This window comes from Zingiber officinale, chromosome 7B (genome assembly GCF_018446385.1).
Source record: "Zingiber officinale cultivar Zhangliang chromosome 7B, Zo_v1.1, whole genome shotgun sequence".
In the NCBI taxonomy this organism is placed as follows: domain Eukaryota; kingdom Viridiplantae; phylum Streptophyta; class Magnoliopsida; order Zingiberales; family Zingiberaceae; genus Zingiber; species Zingiber officinale.
This window is the reverse complement of record NC_055999.1, coordinates 11,657,313-11,674,839: the sequence shown is the minus strand read 5'-3', so window position 1 is coordinate 11,674,839 and position 17,527 is coordinate 11,657,313. Positions and strand designations below refer to the sequence as shown.

The following is a 17,527-nucleotide window of genomic DNA, read 5'->3' as shown; positions in this document are numbered from 1 at the left end:
TAGTCGACTGATGATTGAGAACCAGCAAACCCGGAATGAAATTCTAGGATTTGTGGTTCTAGGGTTACCAACCGGCTGGACAGTCGATTGGGAATAAATAGAATGTTTCTGTTCACTTAGCCCATGAAAACCAATCGACTGATCCATGGTGATCATGTTGGAAACGGAGAGAGTGGGGATGTGGGAACATGACCCACGTTCCCATTACTCATAATGGAAAAGTCCATTATGCCCCTGGTCTATTTCCCTATATAAAGGGGGTGCGTCCAAGGATCATGAGGGAGAAGCAAGGCATGTGCAAAAGCGTGCAAGTGCGTGTTGTGAGCAAAACGTAGAGAGTAGAATATCCAAAGCGGTGGGATTTGGTTTGTGGAATTACGGAGGGCTTTCTGATCTTGTGATCGCTCTTCCGACAGCGAGTTTCGCTATTGTCGATTGCGGATCTGTGGGAGATCGCTGTAAGTTTTTACCGCTTTAATTTTATTCGTCTTTCATGCATTTAGAATTATCTTCATTGATATCATAGCACAAATTATCTCTAAATGCTTAAGACGAATTATGAAATCGTCGTTTGGATGTTTTCTCGCGTCGTCACTGTTTTGCACGACTAATGTGTCGTAGCATACAACGTCGCTCACCGGCGACAGGGTCGCTGGTAAGAGTCACCATCTCGAAAGAGGGATGTGAACCGGAGTTTGTCTCCAGTTGTCGACAATAAGGTCACAGGGAGACTTGCAACTGGGTTGCAATTTGGCGATCGAGTCGATTTGCCAACATTAGCGCTGTTGTTGCCAGGATAGAAAATCGCGACGGTTTCGTGATTTTTGCTGGAGTCGGCAAAGGTCGGTGAAGGTATTCTGGCTGGTCAACGATGCATCAGTGGCCTTCGTGGCCGACGACCGTGTCCGTCGCGGTTGAGTGGCATGCTCGGTGTGTGCGGCGTGCGAACGTGGGCAGCACACGGCGGAGATAACGTGAACACGAAGCACATTATCTTTTGAGGAAAAGTTTGATATTTATAAATCAAATAAATTAATAAAAAATATAACGTTTTTTCCTTAGCATGGATAAGTTTTTTTGTTTAAGAGGAATTAATGCATATAAACAAAAATGTGCACCATCGAAATTTCCTAATGCATGTCTATTGTTCCATGCCAATGTATGTCTACTATAGCATTACGTTTAATTTGTATGCATGCGGTAATTAATTGGAAATGTGTTCAATTAATTTGTCATTTATAATAAATGGTCTAGAGTAATTTTAGTCCATTTAGATCCGATTCAGGTATAAATCATTAGTTGGTTTAACCGAATCAATTTGATCCAAACCCGAAATCAATTTGGGTTGATTAATTGGACTTGGACCATGATCCGGCGGTAAGGACGGGGGACCCCCTTTGAGGGGAGCCAATGACACGTATAGGTCAAAAGTCAAAAGGGTCAGCATGAGGTCAGGCCGATCGGAGAAGGGTTGGGTCGACCAGCCGAACGGGTCCGAGCGGAATCAAAGACAACCCGACGGGGAGTTGGGTTTCCGACGTTCAAGGTGAAAAGGGTAGTCGGGCCGAGCGGGTAGTCCGCTCGGCCAAGGCATAAAGCAGCATGGGCGGGAATAAGCTCGTCCAAGCACGCGACTGGGAATCTTCCCGGTCGGACCAATACCTACGCCCGGTCGGGAGTAATGTGCTGGCCGAACAGCTGGACGCTCGGCGCGGAGAAAGGAGACCAGACGACAAAGGGAACAGTGGGAGCATCATCCTCAGAAACACCTTTCATTGACAACAGGTATGTTCAACGACAGGGTCATAACGCAGAAGCCTAAGACGAAATGGTCTGCCGTCCCATCAAAGAGATGCTCGGACTGTAGCAGTATGGTGTCAGGCATGCTCTGCTGGCAAGCCCATACCGAGGTAAGGTGAGGTACACGTGTATGCCTCGATGGGAGTGCACAAGCCTTCCCATAGCTCTATATATATGAGAGCCCCCCAGACTTCAAGAAAGGTATGCAATCTCTGATTCTCAACGCCACTTTTTCGCTTGCCTCTTGCCTGACTTGAGCATCGGAGGGTCGTCGTCGGGAAACTCCTCCCGGCCCGACTTCTTTGCAGGTAGCGGCGGAGATCCACATCACCAGCCGTAGACAGCGGAAAGCTCCACGTTCCCAGCGTCCATCCACTCATCACTCGGACAAGATCAGACCAAATATGATCAAATGACCAGATTTATTCTATTGGGTTAGATTTGATCAAAATAATTAGATTTGTTCTAATTGGTTAGACTTAAACCAATGGGCATTAGTTTGATCAAACGAACCTGAGTTTAATCAATAAGTCTGAAATTGGTAGAAATGGACTTAAAGAAAAAGTAATAGAACATAGGTATAAAAATCCCTGTCCAATTAGATTAGTTCTAATTAAGGACAATGGACCGAGCTTAGGATTTGGATCACTAATCAATCGATCCAATGAGTCTGACCAATTAGATTAGTTCTAATTGTCGACTTGAACTCCTGAAAATTGAGAAGATTTATTTTTCTTGATTTATTATGTTAGTACTATGCCTGTATAAATTGGAATAAGCCGGTTTTGTACTGGTTAGTCAGTTTTATACTGACTTATTTATTTTCAATTTTTCAGATGGCACGGACGATTACCACATTGACTCGTCGTGAAGTGCGACGAAATCAGCTCAGGGAGGAGATTCAGGAGATAAAGTATAACTCTACTTATGGAGTCGATGGACACATTAGACGGCTTGATGATCTGTTTTGGAAACTTGAGCAAGAAGAGTTTCCAGTCCTGGACAGTTATAGGATCTGAGCTTTGATGCGTTCATTGTTAGAAAATCCAAGGATGATAACAGACTATATTTGGGGGCGTCATCAAGGACGCACCACATATTCTGTATTATGTGAGGAACTGCTTCACCATATGACTGAAGAGGATCCGGAAGAGTTCGAAGAGGACCCGGAAATGATCGAGGAGGAACCAGAAGAGGATCCAATTGTGGATCCAATACAGAATCTTGAAACTGTCCTGCCTGAGATTACCCCAAATGAGTCCAGGCTGAGAGAGATTATTTTGGTCACTGCACTAGTGTCTGTCCTAGTGGGAGTGGTAGTTGCCTATCTAGTTTTCTAGGGTTCTGTTATTTTCATTATGTATGAACAATGTTAGTCCATTTCATTCATGTCAGTTAGTTATATGTTAATATTATGCAGCATAATTTTATGTTAATGATATGTTTATTTATTTATGCTGTTTACTTGACATGATGCATGATTAGTTCATGATGTATTAAATGATTAGATCATTTAATTAAATAATTTATGATATTAAAAATGATCAGTTCATTTGTTGGAATGTATGTAATAGAATTTATTAATATTAATTTGATTGGTCATACGAATGATGAGTGAAAACATAGTTGTCACTTGATTTTGTAAACTAACTCAAAGTAATATTGAGTCAATCATAAATTGCATGCATATGATTTACACTGAATACTAAATAATGTGTTTATTTATGATAGATGATGACAACCAAAAACATAATAGCTGAACTCAACAAAGGTGAAAAACTTAATGGGGATAACTATAAGATTTGACACCTCAAGATACAATATGTACTTGAGGAACAAGAAGTTCTAGAGGCTGTAAATCAGGTTATGGAAATACCTGTAGATGGTTCCACTGCATAACATAGACGAGATCTTGATGCCTATAAGACATGGAAGAAAAAATACCCCACTGCAAAGGGCATATTGATTAGTTCAATGGTAGACGCCTAGCTTTTCAGTATGAGTCGTACCTTTCGGCTCATGCAGTCTGGGTAGCCCTTAAAGAAAAATAGTGGAGTAAGTCTGAGCAAGCTTCGCCAGCTGACAATCAAGTTTGACAACTACAAAAAACGTCCGAATGTAACAATGGTTCAACACCTCAGGGAGATGTCGAACATGATTCGGGAGCTTAAAACTGCTGGTCATGAGTTGACTGATAAACAACAGGTTCAAGCAGTTATTCGTTCACTTTCAGATTCTTGGGAGACCATGAAGCAGACCCTAACTCACAGTGAGAGTATTAAGAGTTTCACTGACGTTTCACGCCATGTAGAATTGGAGGCGAAGAGAGTTGAATCCGCAAGGATTTATGGACAAGCCTATGTGGCTGTAGGTTCTGCTGGATCATCTGGATCCAAGAAAAAGAAATGGTTTAAGAAAGGGAAGGGAAAGAAGCAGGAAGCTGCTACTGTGGGACAGGGCCTAATCAAGAAGATAGTAAAGAAGACTGGAAAGAAACCTAAAAACAAGTTGACTTGTTTTAACTGCGGCAAGAAGGGTCACTTTGCTCGGGAGTGTACTGAGCCGAAAAAGGTAAATCCAAGCGTGTCTTCTTTTCTAGAGCATTTTGTTGCTAGTTCAGTGTTGTTAGCTGATTCTTATCCTTTGTGGATTATAGATTCGGGAGAATCAACCATGTAGCTCGGGAACGAGTTACATTTGTTGAGTATCGTCGGGTACCAACTGGCAACAAGTGAATCTATGTAGGAAACAATGCAAGAGTTGAAGTCAAAGGAGTCGGCACTTGCAAACTCAACCTCCGTGGTGGTAGAGTTTTGTTTCTACATGATGCCCTGGATGCTCCTGAAATTCGACAGAATCTTGTTTCCGTAACATGTCTTTTTGATTTAGGGTATTGTATTAATTTTTACAATCGACCTATTGAACTTAAGATTGACTTAGTGTCAATCGGACATGATTTTTTAACAAATGGTTTTATGGTTCTTGATGTAGAACCAGATGTCAATTATGCTATTGATGGTTGTTTTTTAAATATTGCTTTAACTAGTGATGCAGATATAACTGATGAGGTTTGACATGCTGGATTAGGACACATAGGACAAGAACGTATGCATCGGTTGGCTAGAGAGGGTCTATTGGACACTCAGGCTAAGATTCAATTGTCTATATGTGAGCATTGTCTTGCTGGAAAAGCAACTAGGAAACCATTTGGTAAGGTTATAAGATCCGAATCAACATTGTAGTTAATTTATTCGGATATTTGTGGTCCAATGAATGTGAAGGCTAGACATGGAGCTTCCTATTTCATTACATTTATTGATGATTTCTCTAGGTTCGGTCATGTGTATTTGATTTCTCACAAATCTGAAGCATTGGATTGCTTCATTCGTTATATGAATGAAGTTGAGAATCAAACGAAACGTAAAGTCAAGACTTTACGCACTGACCGTGGAGGGGTGTATTTGTCTGATATGTTCAAGACAATATGTAATGATAGAGGGATTATTAGACACTTGACAATCCTTGGAACTCCACAGCAAAATGGGGTAGCTGAAAGAAGAAATATGACTCTTCTTAAAATGGTTAGGTCTATGATGGCGCAAGCTAATTTGCCAATCTCCTATTGGGGAGATGCATTATTAACTGCAGCTTATATATTTAACAAAGTTTCTTCAAAGTCAGTTCCATCTACCCCATATGAACGTTGGACAGGCAGAAAACCAGATTTGAGTAATCTGAGACCTCCAAAGGTTATGTTTTCATAGATGGGCAACTAGATGGAACCATCTCCGAAATAGACTCGAAAGATGCGACTTTTCTCGAAACAGAGTTACCAATCAGAGGTGATGTTGATAAAAATATTCCTCTATTTAAGGAGGATGAGATATTATCAACAAGAGAGGTGTCAAAAGGGATACCTGAGTCTAGTCAATCGAGTGGGAGTGATATGTCGAGTCATGAGTTGACCTCTCAACAGCCCAACTTACGGAGAAGTGTTCGTAAGGTCAAACCTAAGAAGAGGTTTGATATTGAGAATGAGGCATTGGTTGCACTTCCAATTGACGATGACAAACCTCAATCTATTGAGGAAGTATTGGGATGTAGAGTTAGAGAAAAATGGGAAGCTGCAATGGTTGAAGAGATAGAGTCCATGATTCAAAATCATGTTTGGGATGTTAGGACCAAAAGTAGCTAGAGGGGGGGGGTGAATAGCTCGTCGCTTTCGCTCGGTGCGCTTCGTTGCTTGTCGTTGCTTGTTTCTTCTTGGATGTGCAGCGGAAAATACAGAAACAAACACAAAACGCTAACACTAGGATTTTACTTGGTATCCACCTCACAAGAGGTGACTAATCCAAGGATCCACACCAACGCACACACCCTCCACTATGAATAACACTCCTTTATGGTAACTACTAAAGGCGGAGAAGCCCTACAACACTCTCAATACAAGAAGAAGAAAGGGAAATACAAGTTAAGCAAAAGCTTACAAGATGTGCAGTAAAAACCCTAACCCTAACTTCTTCCTCTTGCAATAGATCCGCCTCTTGACTTGGAAAGCCTCCAAGAACCTTCAAGAACTGGCGATCACGTGCTTGTAGAGAGCTGTGGAGAAGCTGGAATGAATCTGAGAAGAGCTCGTGAAGAGAGATACCGAAGACCACGCTCGCCTGCGGCTTTAAACACGACGCAACGGTCGGATCCCGATCGATTCAAATGTTCCGAATCGATCGGGGAGGCTTTGGATCGATCACGGATCGATCCAGAGCGCCGATAAGCGCTGGATCGATCCACGGATCGATCCGGCGCTTATCGCGCGACCGATCGGTGAGCCGCGATCGAGGACCTGATCGATCCACGGATCGATCCGACCTCGATTGGAAGAATCGGATCGATCCAGCGATCGATCCAGCTGATCGATCCACGGATCGATCCAAGACGTGGATTTTGCCCAAAACCAAGTCCCAAACCTCCTAACCAACATCCGGTCAACCTTGACTGTTGGTACATCATGCCTCGCATCCGGTCACTCCTTGACCTGCGGACTCCCCACCCAGTGTCCGGTCAATCCTTTGACCCACTTGGACTTTTACTCGTCGTGCCAAGTATCCGGTCACTCCATTGACCTACTTGGACTTCCACCAGATGTCTGGTCAACCTTGACCCATCTGGACTTCCTTCCTTGCCAAGTATCCAGTCAATCCTTTGACCTACTTGGACTTCCCAACACCAGATGTCCGATCATCCTTGATCCATCTGGATTTCCTTCCTTGCCTGGCTTCACTCACCAGGACTTTCACCTAGCTTCACTCACTAGGGTTTTCCATCTGCCTAGCTTCACTCACTAGGACTTTCACCTGGCTTCACTCACCAGGATTTTCTTCTGCCTAGCTTCACTCACTAGGACTTTCACCTGGCTTTACTCACCAGGATTTTCACTTGGCTTCACTCACCAGGACTTCCTTCTGCCTAGCTTCACTCACTAGGACTTTCACCTGGCTTCACTCACCAGGATTTCCTTCTGCCTAACTTGCCAGTTAGGACTTCCCAGTCAAGTATCCAGTCAACCTTGACCTACTTGACTCTTCTTCAATCAATATCTCATTGTCAAACATCTAAACCCTAACCAAGACTCAGCTTGGTTAACCAGGTCACCCTTGACCTGAGGGATATTACACCAACATGGGACTTAGTCGATCTTCCTCCGGGCCGAAGGGCTATTGGGAATAAGTACATTCTCAAAATAAATAGGAAAGCAGATGGATCGATTAACAGATACAAAGCTCGTTTAGTTGCCAAAGGATATACCCAAATGACTGTCTCCGGTAGTGAAATTTGTATCGATAAGAGTTATTTTGGCCTTTGTGGCACATTATGACTTATAATTACATCAAATGGATGTAAAAACCGCTTTCCTTAATGGTGATCTTGATGAAGAAATCTATATGGTTCAACCAGAATGTTTCATTGCTGAAGGCCAAGAGCAGAAAGTATGTAAACTTAGAAAGTCTATATATGAGCTAAAACAAGCATCAAGACAATAGATCATAAGATTTAACGAAGTCATTTTATCTTATGGTTTCGAGATGATCAATGAGGATCATTGTGTTTTTCTGAAAAGGAAAAAAGGAAAGTATGTCATTTTATTATTATATGTTGATGATATACTAATAGCTGAAAATGATATAGGATATGTGAATGAAGTTAAGAAGTGGCTGTCATCACAATTTGATACAACAGATATGAGAGAAGCTGAATACATCTTAGGAGTGAAGATTATAAGAGATCGTCCTAAAAGACTTTTGAGTCTGTCACAAGAGTCTTATATAAATAAGATGTTACATCATTTCAGCATGTCTAATTTCAACATAAAACATACACATATTGTGAAAGGTACTGTTTTGAGCAAGAGTATGTGTCCTAAAACTCCAGAGGAAATAGCTGAGATGAATAAAAAACCATATCCCAATGCTATTGGTAGTTTGATGTACACTATGTTGTGTACGCGTCCCGATATCAGCTATGTTATGGGCTTGGTCAATCGCTTCCAGTCAAACCCAGGACCGAGACACTGGAAGGCGGTAAAAAGGATATTCAGATATCTGAAGGCGACAACAGATTATTGTCTCTGTTTTCAAGGATCAGATATGAAACTGAAATGTTATTCAGATGCAGATTGAGCTGGAGACCTGGATGATAGAAAATCCACATCAGGCGATGCATTCTTGTTGAATGGTGGCGCCATCTCCTGGAACAGCAAGAAACAAGCTTGTGTAGCTTTGTCAACTATGGAAGCTGAATATGTGACATGTTCAGCAGCTGTGCAAGAAGCAGTCTGGTTGAGAAGGTTTCTAAAGCATTTGAAAATTGCTGAGGATAGTGGGAGTCCAGTAACTGTCTACTGTGACAGTTAAACTGCAATAGCTTTTTTCAAGGATCCTAAATATCATAGCAAAGGCAAGCATATAGAAATTAAATATAATTTTGTAAGGGATATTGTGGCTAAAAGAAAAGTCATTATTGAGTATATCCCTACACGTGTTATGCTTGCAGATCTTTTTACTAAGTCAATGACTAAAGACTCATTTAAAGAACATGTAAAGTCTTTGAGACTTCATAGAATGTAACACCATTGAAATAATAATCAGACTTTGTGTTTTGACTGTGTCATTTGCCATAATTTATTCAGTATATATGTTGTATTTGTTACATTCATATAAGATCTCGGTGAGCATGTTGGCAGGTGGAGATTGGTCCACTCACATGGACAATCATCTATGTTTGTTAAGTACAAATAGGGGTAAGACCGTTACTTATGAAACAACTTACGTAGCTGAAATTATGAAATTAGAGACAGATTCATAAGTTGAGGTCGCCTTGATAATTGTGTCAAGATGAGATCATTTATGTGTAAATAATGATCTAAGTAAATGAACCCCACCATTTACTGAACCTGTTGAAGGCCAGATTAGAATTCATATGTTGAATTCAGGATTAGACGTTAAGTATGTCTAGATTAAAATCTGTACGATGTTAAAATTGAGAAAAACATGCGCTCTTTTTAGTAAAGAGAATAACATCGTAGTATGTGATTCATACCACATATGGTATTGTGACAATAAGGGTAGAACGAGAATGAATCACTGTTTCTCTACTATGTCAGATATTTGAGATTATAAGTTAATCTCAGTTTTTTGCCTTAGTGACTATTTGGCTGTTTACTTGAAGTTTTTAATCAGTGTCTGCTACTTTAACGTGTATCCTATGGCTATGGGTGATTCGGTCTATGGAGCATAACTAGGAAAGCGACTGATTAAAATGAATAGATTCTAGCTAAAAAGAAAGATTAAATATATTTACATCTTTTGTTGTTATTCACTGGTCGACCCATTTCTGTTATGTACGGAAATGAATGTGAATATAGGATATGGAACATGCTTTTGACATAATGGTCATTATAAGGGATTAGAGATGTTCATATTGATGTAAATGAAAATTATTTAATCTGGGTAAATAACAAGACATGAATATTTTCAAGATAATGGCTGTGTGCCACTTGAAGATTGGATGGATCCTGGATAAAGGCTATGTGCCACCAGGAAAATGGTTATGTGCCATGAAGAGTGTGTCTCTAATTTATTTGGGCAGCTAAGTAAAGTATAACAACTTTCTTAGCATTGATTGCTCAAGGAGCGCCTAAGTCAAGGTGTAACAATCTTCTTAGCAACTATCGCTCAGTGTGTTTACTGTCGCACGAACCATTTTCTCTAAGTATGGATTGGATGTTCTCATAGGGTCTATGTGACCAAACTCTCTAATAGTCTATGTGATTTATTAAGTCTTTGTGACTTACCTGAATGAACAAATCTTAGTGACTTACCTGAATGAACAAGTCTTAGTGACTTACCTTGGACGAGTGGGAGATGCTAGAAATAGGGAGAGTGGGGATGTGGGAACATGACCCACATTCCCCACTACTCATAATGGAAAAGTCCATTATGCCCCTTGTCTATTTCCCTATATAAAGGGGGTGCGTCCAAGGATCATGAGGGAGAAGCAAGGCGTGTGCAAAAGCGTGCAAGTGCGTGCTGTGAGCAAAACGTAGAGAAGGTGGTGAGATTTGGTTTGTGGAATTGCGGAGGGCTTTCCGATCTTGTGATTGCTCTTCCGACAGCGAGTTTCGCCATTGCCGATTGCGGATCTGCGGGAGATCGCTGTAAGTTTTTACCGCTTTAATTTTATTCGTCTTTCATGCATTTAGAATTATCTTCAGATCAGTTGACTGGAATCGAGTCGTTAGATTATAATGGTCGAATTCCACATAAACCAGTCGACCAATACTGTATGGCAGTTAATTGGTGGCAGAAACACAACTTGAGTGTTTTCTCCCAAGATCTATATAATGGAAGTGGGATTGACTAGTTTTGGTGATGAAAATTAGAGATGGTTAAACCCTAATAGAATTTCCAAAGCTAAGAGCAATCAAAGGGTTCTTAATTGAATTTGTGGTGAAGTTTCTCCATCGACAAGTAAGATTGAGATAGCCGAAGTTTTGGGGACTAATTCACAGATGAATTGAAGGAACATTTACTTTACAGACAGTTATGGAATATGAGCATCATCTCGAAACCATGTAAATAAATGTGTTAGGGTTTGTGTTATTTTCTCTTTTCTATAGGGTTAGCTTTCATATTTGTTTAATTCATTGATCGTATTTTTGTTGCATTAACAAATATAGAAAAGTGAACGAAGTGGGTGACCGTGTATTCACCTCGCTCTAGTCGATGATCAAGATCCCAATAAAAAATTATTGAGAGATTTTTTTAATAATAGAAAGATAAATAATTTTTTTATTTTTAACGGTAGTATGTATAAATATTAGTATGCATATCAATTTCTCTATAATATCTTTACAATTTAAAAGAGAAAACTTCACTTCAACCCTCAACGTTTGATGAATCTTTTAATTTGTCATTTAGTTTGTGTAAAATTAAATTGGGATAAAATAACAAAATAGCGGTTTACGTGGGTTTTACAACATGACACATTGATAAATTATTTATAAATTACATTTCTATCGTTAAAATATAATACTGGAAGAAAAATAAAGAATGATACGAAATTTCAAAATCAATAATATTATCTAAATTTTTTAAATTTAGATATTATTTGTGATTCAAGTGTTTAGTATTGCAATGAGCCTCCTTTCGATTTGCTTTTATCTTGACAAATCAACTTCTATCATGTTGTGTTTGCAGTCAGGGCAATGCAGTGGTTAAGACATGTGATATTATCCTATGAAGTCTGTCTTAGGATCGAAATTTGATACAATTAACAGGAATGATAAGGACAAACAAATCACCTTTTATCACATGTTAGGTCTGCAGTAGCTCTATTCTGTCCGTTGGCAATAAATTTGTGTAATTTTTGTTGGGAGATGATTTAATTTTAACATAGAATGAAAGAGCAAACCCTAAAATTGTAATAGTCCTTGGGATTGGAAACTCCAAGAGACATCAATTCGAGAACAATTAATCATACAAAAAAAACCATATATAGCCCTTTGAACAATCCAATAGCTCAATCATGACTATTATCCTGCCAAATGAGAAGAAAAAAAAGTATCACATGTTCAAATCAATAATTCTCTTTGATCAGTAGAGCAGTTACATGATTAAACCGTATCTAACTTAATCCAAGCAGAGATGTACAAAATATACTAGAGTGAAAGCATCTAGAATCAGCAGGAAAAACATACCATGAAATAACTACTATTTTACCAGAAGCTTACAGGGTCTTAATATGGACTATGAATGTATATTTGGAGTTGATTTACTTTTTTCACAAATAGAGTTCAATTACTTCCTCATTTTTCTATTTTGTATTTTCACTGCATCTTTCAAAGTCTTTGGGGCTTTAATGTACTGAGATGTAGCCTCAACTGTTGTGTACTCAGATGCAGTCTCGAGTGCTCTCGAACTGGAAGCACCCTTTGTATGCTCAAGACCGCACTCAACTTTGACTGACTGGGTAGTATTGACTTTGTCTTCCTCGACATCTTCTGGCAAACCTGCATATTGGGGGAGGCATGTGGATACATGGCTAAAATTATAGTTCCTACAAAATATGGTTCGAACACCATTTGTTTATAGAACAAATGAAGCTCACAGAAATGTTTGTGCCTCTCCATCATAATATCAAAATATTTCTGTATGGTTGCAATAAGAACATCTTATAAACTGCAGTAAGGTTAATATTTTGTGACACCCGAATTTAGTCTCTGAAAGTTAATTGTAAGGTAATAAAGAATCTTTAAACTTATTAGTGAGCAACTATTAACATGATTTTGGGTCAGTGACTGGTCTGACAAAGTAATAGGTCAAGTCTCTCATATAAATAGGTCATAACGATTGATATTGAAGAAGATCTAATCTTGGATCAACTCTCTAATTACCTATGTGATGGTGGAGACACCCTTAAATTTCACAAGCTATTGATGAGGGAGATGGACTTTGGATCTTGACAAGAAAGTCAGTTTTTAGATAGGGAAGATTGCCACACCTTAGAAGGTGATTGTACCGCTAATAAAGATTTTATGAGCTTAGATGTGGGAGGTACTACTAACTCGGGTTTAGAATTTTGAGCTAAGATGTTCCTGGTATCAGTTGACTCAGTTTGCATTTAATCTGAGAATAGCTACTCCTGATTTTATCCTCATGAAATTCGCGAGCTAAACTAGAATAGGAGCATGGAAAGAAACAACTCACAGTAAGCTTAGTTAAAAAAGTTACCTCAAATTGTATATTCTAAGAAAAGTTAGATAAGGGCAGAACATCTCTAACATGGCGAGTTGTCTAGACCATCTAAAAGAGTACATTGTTAGAACCTACTAGAACTTGAACAATTGGTTAAAGAGTGATGCAACTAAGTTCAATCGCAACAAAAACTTTAAAAGGACAAGAATGCTATTATAATTCAAATGATGATCAAGAAGTACCAGATAATTTCAAAGAGCTTCTTGCCAAACATGAACAAAGCTTCCTTGGGTATGGATCCCTAAAATTACAATACAGACTCATGAGTTCAACTAAGATAAAGTTTGGAAGTAAATAACATACTGCTAAAATTCAACTAAAAAATAATTTTAAAAATACCAATTTGAAGGGCTGTAAAAAGGCACACCATCTCTAGCCTGGTTATTCTCAAACTTTGCACGAGTGTTTGTACCAACTACCACTGCACCAGATTTATTAGAGTTTCTATCTAGGGCATCTAACGGCAGAGCTGCCAGATGCCCAGTTAAGTTCTCAATTTGTTTTTTGTTCATGATAACATCAGGAAGATTATCTTGGATTGCCACATCTACTGGATGGAAATTTGGATACTGGATTGATCTCCCATCATTGAAGCTCTCCATCTGAGAATCCAGCAAGTTCTGTTAGAAGGCTAGAGAATTTGGTACATGGTGAGTAGAATATCATTCTTGCATATCAACTCCAAGCTAATAGATTGGCATATATGGCACCACATTCTCTTCAAGAAATTCTTGAGGTTATTGTGGATTTGTATTCCAAAAATAAATTGAACTGAAGAATAAAAGATGCCAAGTTGTGCCATCAAGGTTGACTTATTTTTGAATAAAGTCATGTTATTTTTGTTGACGAAAATTTCTCCACAAGTTACAGATGAACTATATATAAAGTACACGATAACATAGATATTCTAATAAATTATTTAAGTTGAGCTTTCCAAATGACTGGTTAGAGTAACTCTTGTGTATGCTTCTTTGTAAGATAAAGTTAGATTCGGCAAAATGAGTACATATAAAATGAAAGAAAAGTGTTGTAGGGGAAATCTTTATGTCACTTATTTACTTGCTAATTTCCTTCCCTCATAGGAATCACACACAGAAAAAAGGGAGTCTAAATTAAGAATGTGTGCATGCCAACAAAGAGTACCAAAAAGGATGTGCCATCTGCTAATGCAAATTCAATCCACCATGAAGAAAGAAAAAAAAAACAAGAAAACAAGGATCTAACTGTTTTATTCAACAAATAGTTGTCATGTCACAAATACAGGAACTGTATCATTAGAATAATATTTGGCTATGCCAGAAGAACAAATTCAGAAGAGATGGCTGTAACAAACTTACTGCATGATTTATTTTGCTTGTGATCTCAGCAGCTTTCACCGCGCAAATTTCCAAACACCGAATTATTACACTTGAGGAGATGCCTATTCCAGCCTTCTGAACAGCACAAATATCACCATTTGAGTTCATTGTGATAGTCATTCTTCCACCCATCACAGCCTCTTCCTTATATGATGGGTCAATCACCTAAAATACCATTACGTTCCTGATTAGTTCATGAAAAATTACAGAACATTCAGTTAAGTTTAGAATGACAACTGAAAAGAAAATTAGGAGCATACATTTCATACCATTATATTCCCCTCACCAAAAACTGCAAAGGTTACTGCAACAGGAAGATGGTGAATTATGAGAGGCAATGGTTCCCTATCCTGAAGAAAATATGATAAAAAGGACGAAATTATCTGGCCTAAATTCAACAGTAAGCACACTGATCTGGATATGGCAATGCAATACAAAAATTTACATTTAGGTTATAAGAGAAACCTCAATATCATGGATTATAAGCTCATGATTGTCATCACCACCTAATGTGCATTCAGGCCTTCGAAATGTCAAGAGGGAAGCCAAAGCAGCAATATTAGCAGCATCGATAAGGTTTCTATGATAAGGAATAAACAATTAACATTTTGAAGAGAGAATGTTAGAGAAGCAGTAGCTCTCATAAGTCACTAGCTCTCATTGCATACCCTCCATTATCAAGAATGTGGAGGTCTACACGTATGGACCATACTAATTTGCCTACAACAACACATAATGATTCCATATCCACAGCCCCACTTTCCCTGCAATGAATTTTTCTCATTATCATAAGACAATGAAACAAACATAGCTTTTAACCAAGTGACAAGGATAAATGCTAAGCCCAAAAGCAAGTCTAGTAATGCAGTATCTATCATAGTGCATGCACCATTAAATTAGTTCAATCACTCACCGAAGACCACGGTCTACAATGCGACCAAGTTCAATAGCAAATTCTCCAGGGCGTCCTGCCTCAAAAGCTGGATCAGCCATTGGTGAAAACTCAGTAAATATGGATAGAGTCCCTTCATTAGGTCTATCTCGATAAGGCTGGACCAGCTGAGAAGTAACATAGCTCATTACATGAGTTTCACCTAGTTGCACTTCTGATGAACCACCTACTCTGTTTGTAAAAGAAAACTGCAAGTATTTTAGTTTCTGTATTGAGTTTAAAACACAAATAACAGAACTCTGATCCAAAGGAAAGAAACAAAGTAATCATGTAAAAAAATACAATTGATAGATTCAAATGCAATTAGTTACCATAGGTAATGTAAAATGTCATAAGAGACTACTGGCCATAGAAATCACATCAGACCATCAAACACAAAAAACTGCAGTGTGTAAATAACTCAGTATTCAACTAATCTGAAGGAACAAGATGCATAAACAATGCTCGGACCATCTGGTTGTTGTGGCATTGCAACAGTCACACTCTAAGTGTCAAGTTTCAATCTTAGTAAAACCCAATAATTTTTAGGACATCATCACATAAAGAGACAGAAGAAGTTATCATTCAAATAACACCTTCAATGCAGTTCATCTCTTTTATAGTTCTTTCACCTTAAAAAAGTGATTTTTTTGGCACAAAACACATTGTACTGGGCGAGTAAGCCTCAGCTATAACACACAATAACCAAATTTTTAGATATTTAAACGACGAAGGTTCTAAAGGGTGCCAGCAATTCAATACCAGCGCAAAGGTAAATGAGTGACGAATGGAATGGAGGCGAAAGGAACACATGCCTCCCAAAAGTTATGGTGCAAGGACGATAATCGAAAGGACCGCGATCATCAACTCGGAGGTCAGCAGCAAGAGCCATTTCAATGAACTTCCTCTCGTTGACAGTCATCTGCCAGGTATTCGCTAATCTCTGCTCCATTTCCTCGTTTCTCTTCTTTTCTACTCCTTGTCTTTGACTCAGAGAGGGGAAGAGGGGAGGAGAGATAGCACAAAGGACGATTAGGTCTTCATCGTCGCCGGACGAAATTTGAACAAGCGGAACCCTAGAGGGGGCCAGACAATGAGACAAAGAAAGGAAATAGAGAGAAGTTGGCTTTTACAATGATCTTAATGGTGCGTTTGGTTCGGGTTATTTTTGATAACTTTGGTTATCCATCCAAGGTTATCAATAAAAATCTTGTTTGGTTTAGATATTCGATGATTCCCAAGTAATGTTCCATGCCCGACACATCAGCAAAAGGGTCATGCAGCCCGGAATCGGAAAATCTTAGAAAACTAAGGTTTTTCTTGATTCCGGGGTTAACGAATTTTTTTTACCAAAAATACCCTCCGATAAAAAAAAACATGAATAAAGAGAAAAAATGTAAAAAAATATAAAAAAAAATAAAAAAATGTTTAAAAAAATTTAAAATTTATTTTTTTTAAAATAAATAATTTTAAAAAATAAAAAATTTAAAAAAATATAAATTTTAAAAATGGAAAATAAAAAATATAAAATTTAAAATTTTAAAAATTAATTTTTTTTTAAAAAATAATTTAAAAAATAAAAAATTTAAAAAATTTTAAAAAAAATTAAAAATAAAATAAATAAATAAAAATTAAAATTAAAAAATGTAAAAAAATAAAAATAAAAATAATATAAAAAATATAAAAACATTAAAAAATAAAAAAAACACATGTATAGTTGGTTTTGTAACTGAGGGTAATACGGTAAAATATTAAACTAGGGTATTCATTAAAACCTTCAAACAAACAAGTTTTTATTGCATTACCTATATTGAACCAAACAACATTTGGTTATGTTTTATTCCCCATAATCTTGGTTATGTGATTACCTGGTAATTACATAACCAAGGTTATACATGATGACTTGAATCAAACGCACCCTTATAGTCATTTAAAATCTTTAATAAATTTTTTTATAAATTATATAAATGTTTAATTAAAATTTATCAAATGACATTATAAATATAAAATATGTATAAGTTGACCAAAGATTATACAAAAAAAAAAAATAGTAAAACTAAAAAAATATTATTTTTTATTTAATAGATACTATATTACTTTTAGAAATTTTATTGAGCTTGTAAGCT

At 37.9% G+C, this 17,527-nt stretch overlaps 1 protein-coding gene across 6 annotated transcripts; it reads right to left on the bottom strand.

Annotated features, from left to right (window-relative positions):
* Positions 1-11,926: 11,926 nt before the first annotated feature.
* On the bottom strand, positions 11,927-16,495 carry LOC122005302 (exosome complex component RRP45B-like). Of its 6 annotated transcripts, none has more exons than XM_042560289.1 (9): positions 16,164-16,495; positions 15,384-15,588; positions 15,139-15,234; positions 14,936-15,050; positions 14,740-14,820; positions 14,450-14,635; positions 13,452-13,714; positions 13,295-13,353; positions 11,927-12,367 (listed from the first exon to the last, which is right to left on the bottom strand). In XM_042560289.1, exons 1-9 carry the CDS (start codon positions 16,351-16,353, stop codon positions 12,156-12,158), a joined length of 1,407 nt encoding a protein of 468 aa, XP_042416223.1. In that variant the 5' UTR covers positions 16,354-16,495; the 3' UTR covers positions 11,927-12,155. The 6 variants fall into 6 exon arrangements, with proteins under 6 accessions (XP_042416223.1, XP_042416224.1, XP_042416225.1 ...); XM_042560290.1 differs by having other exon boundaries at positions 15,384-15,593; positions 16,217-16,495; XM_042560291.1 differs by having other exon boundaries at positions 15,384-15,610; positions 16,164-16,353.
* Between the last annotated feature and the right edge of the window lie 1,032 nt (positions 16,496-17,527).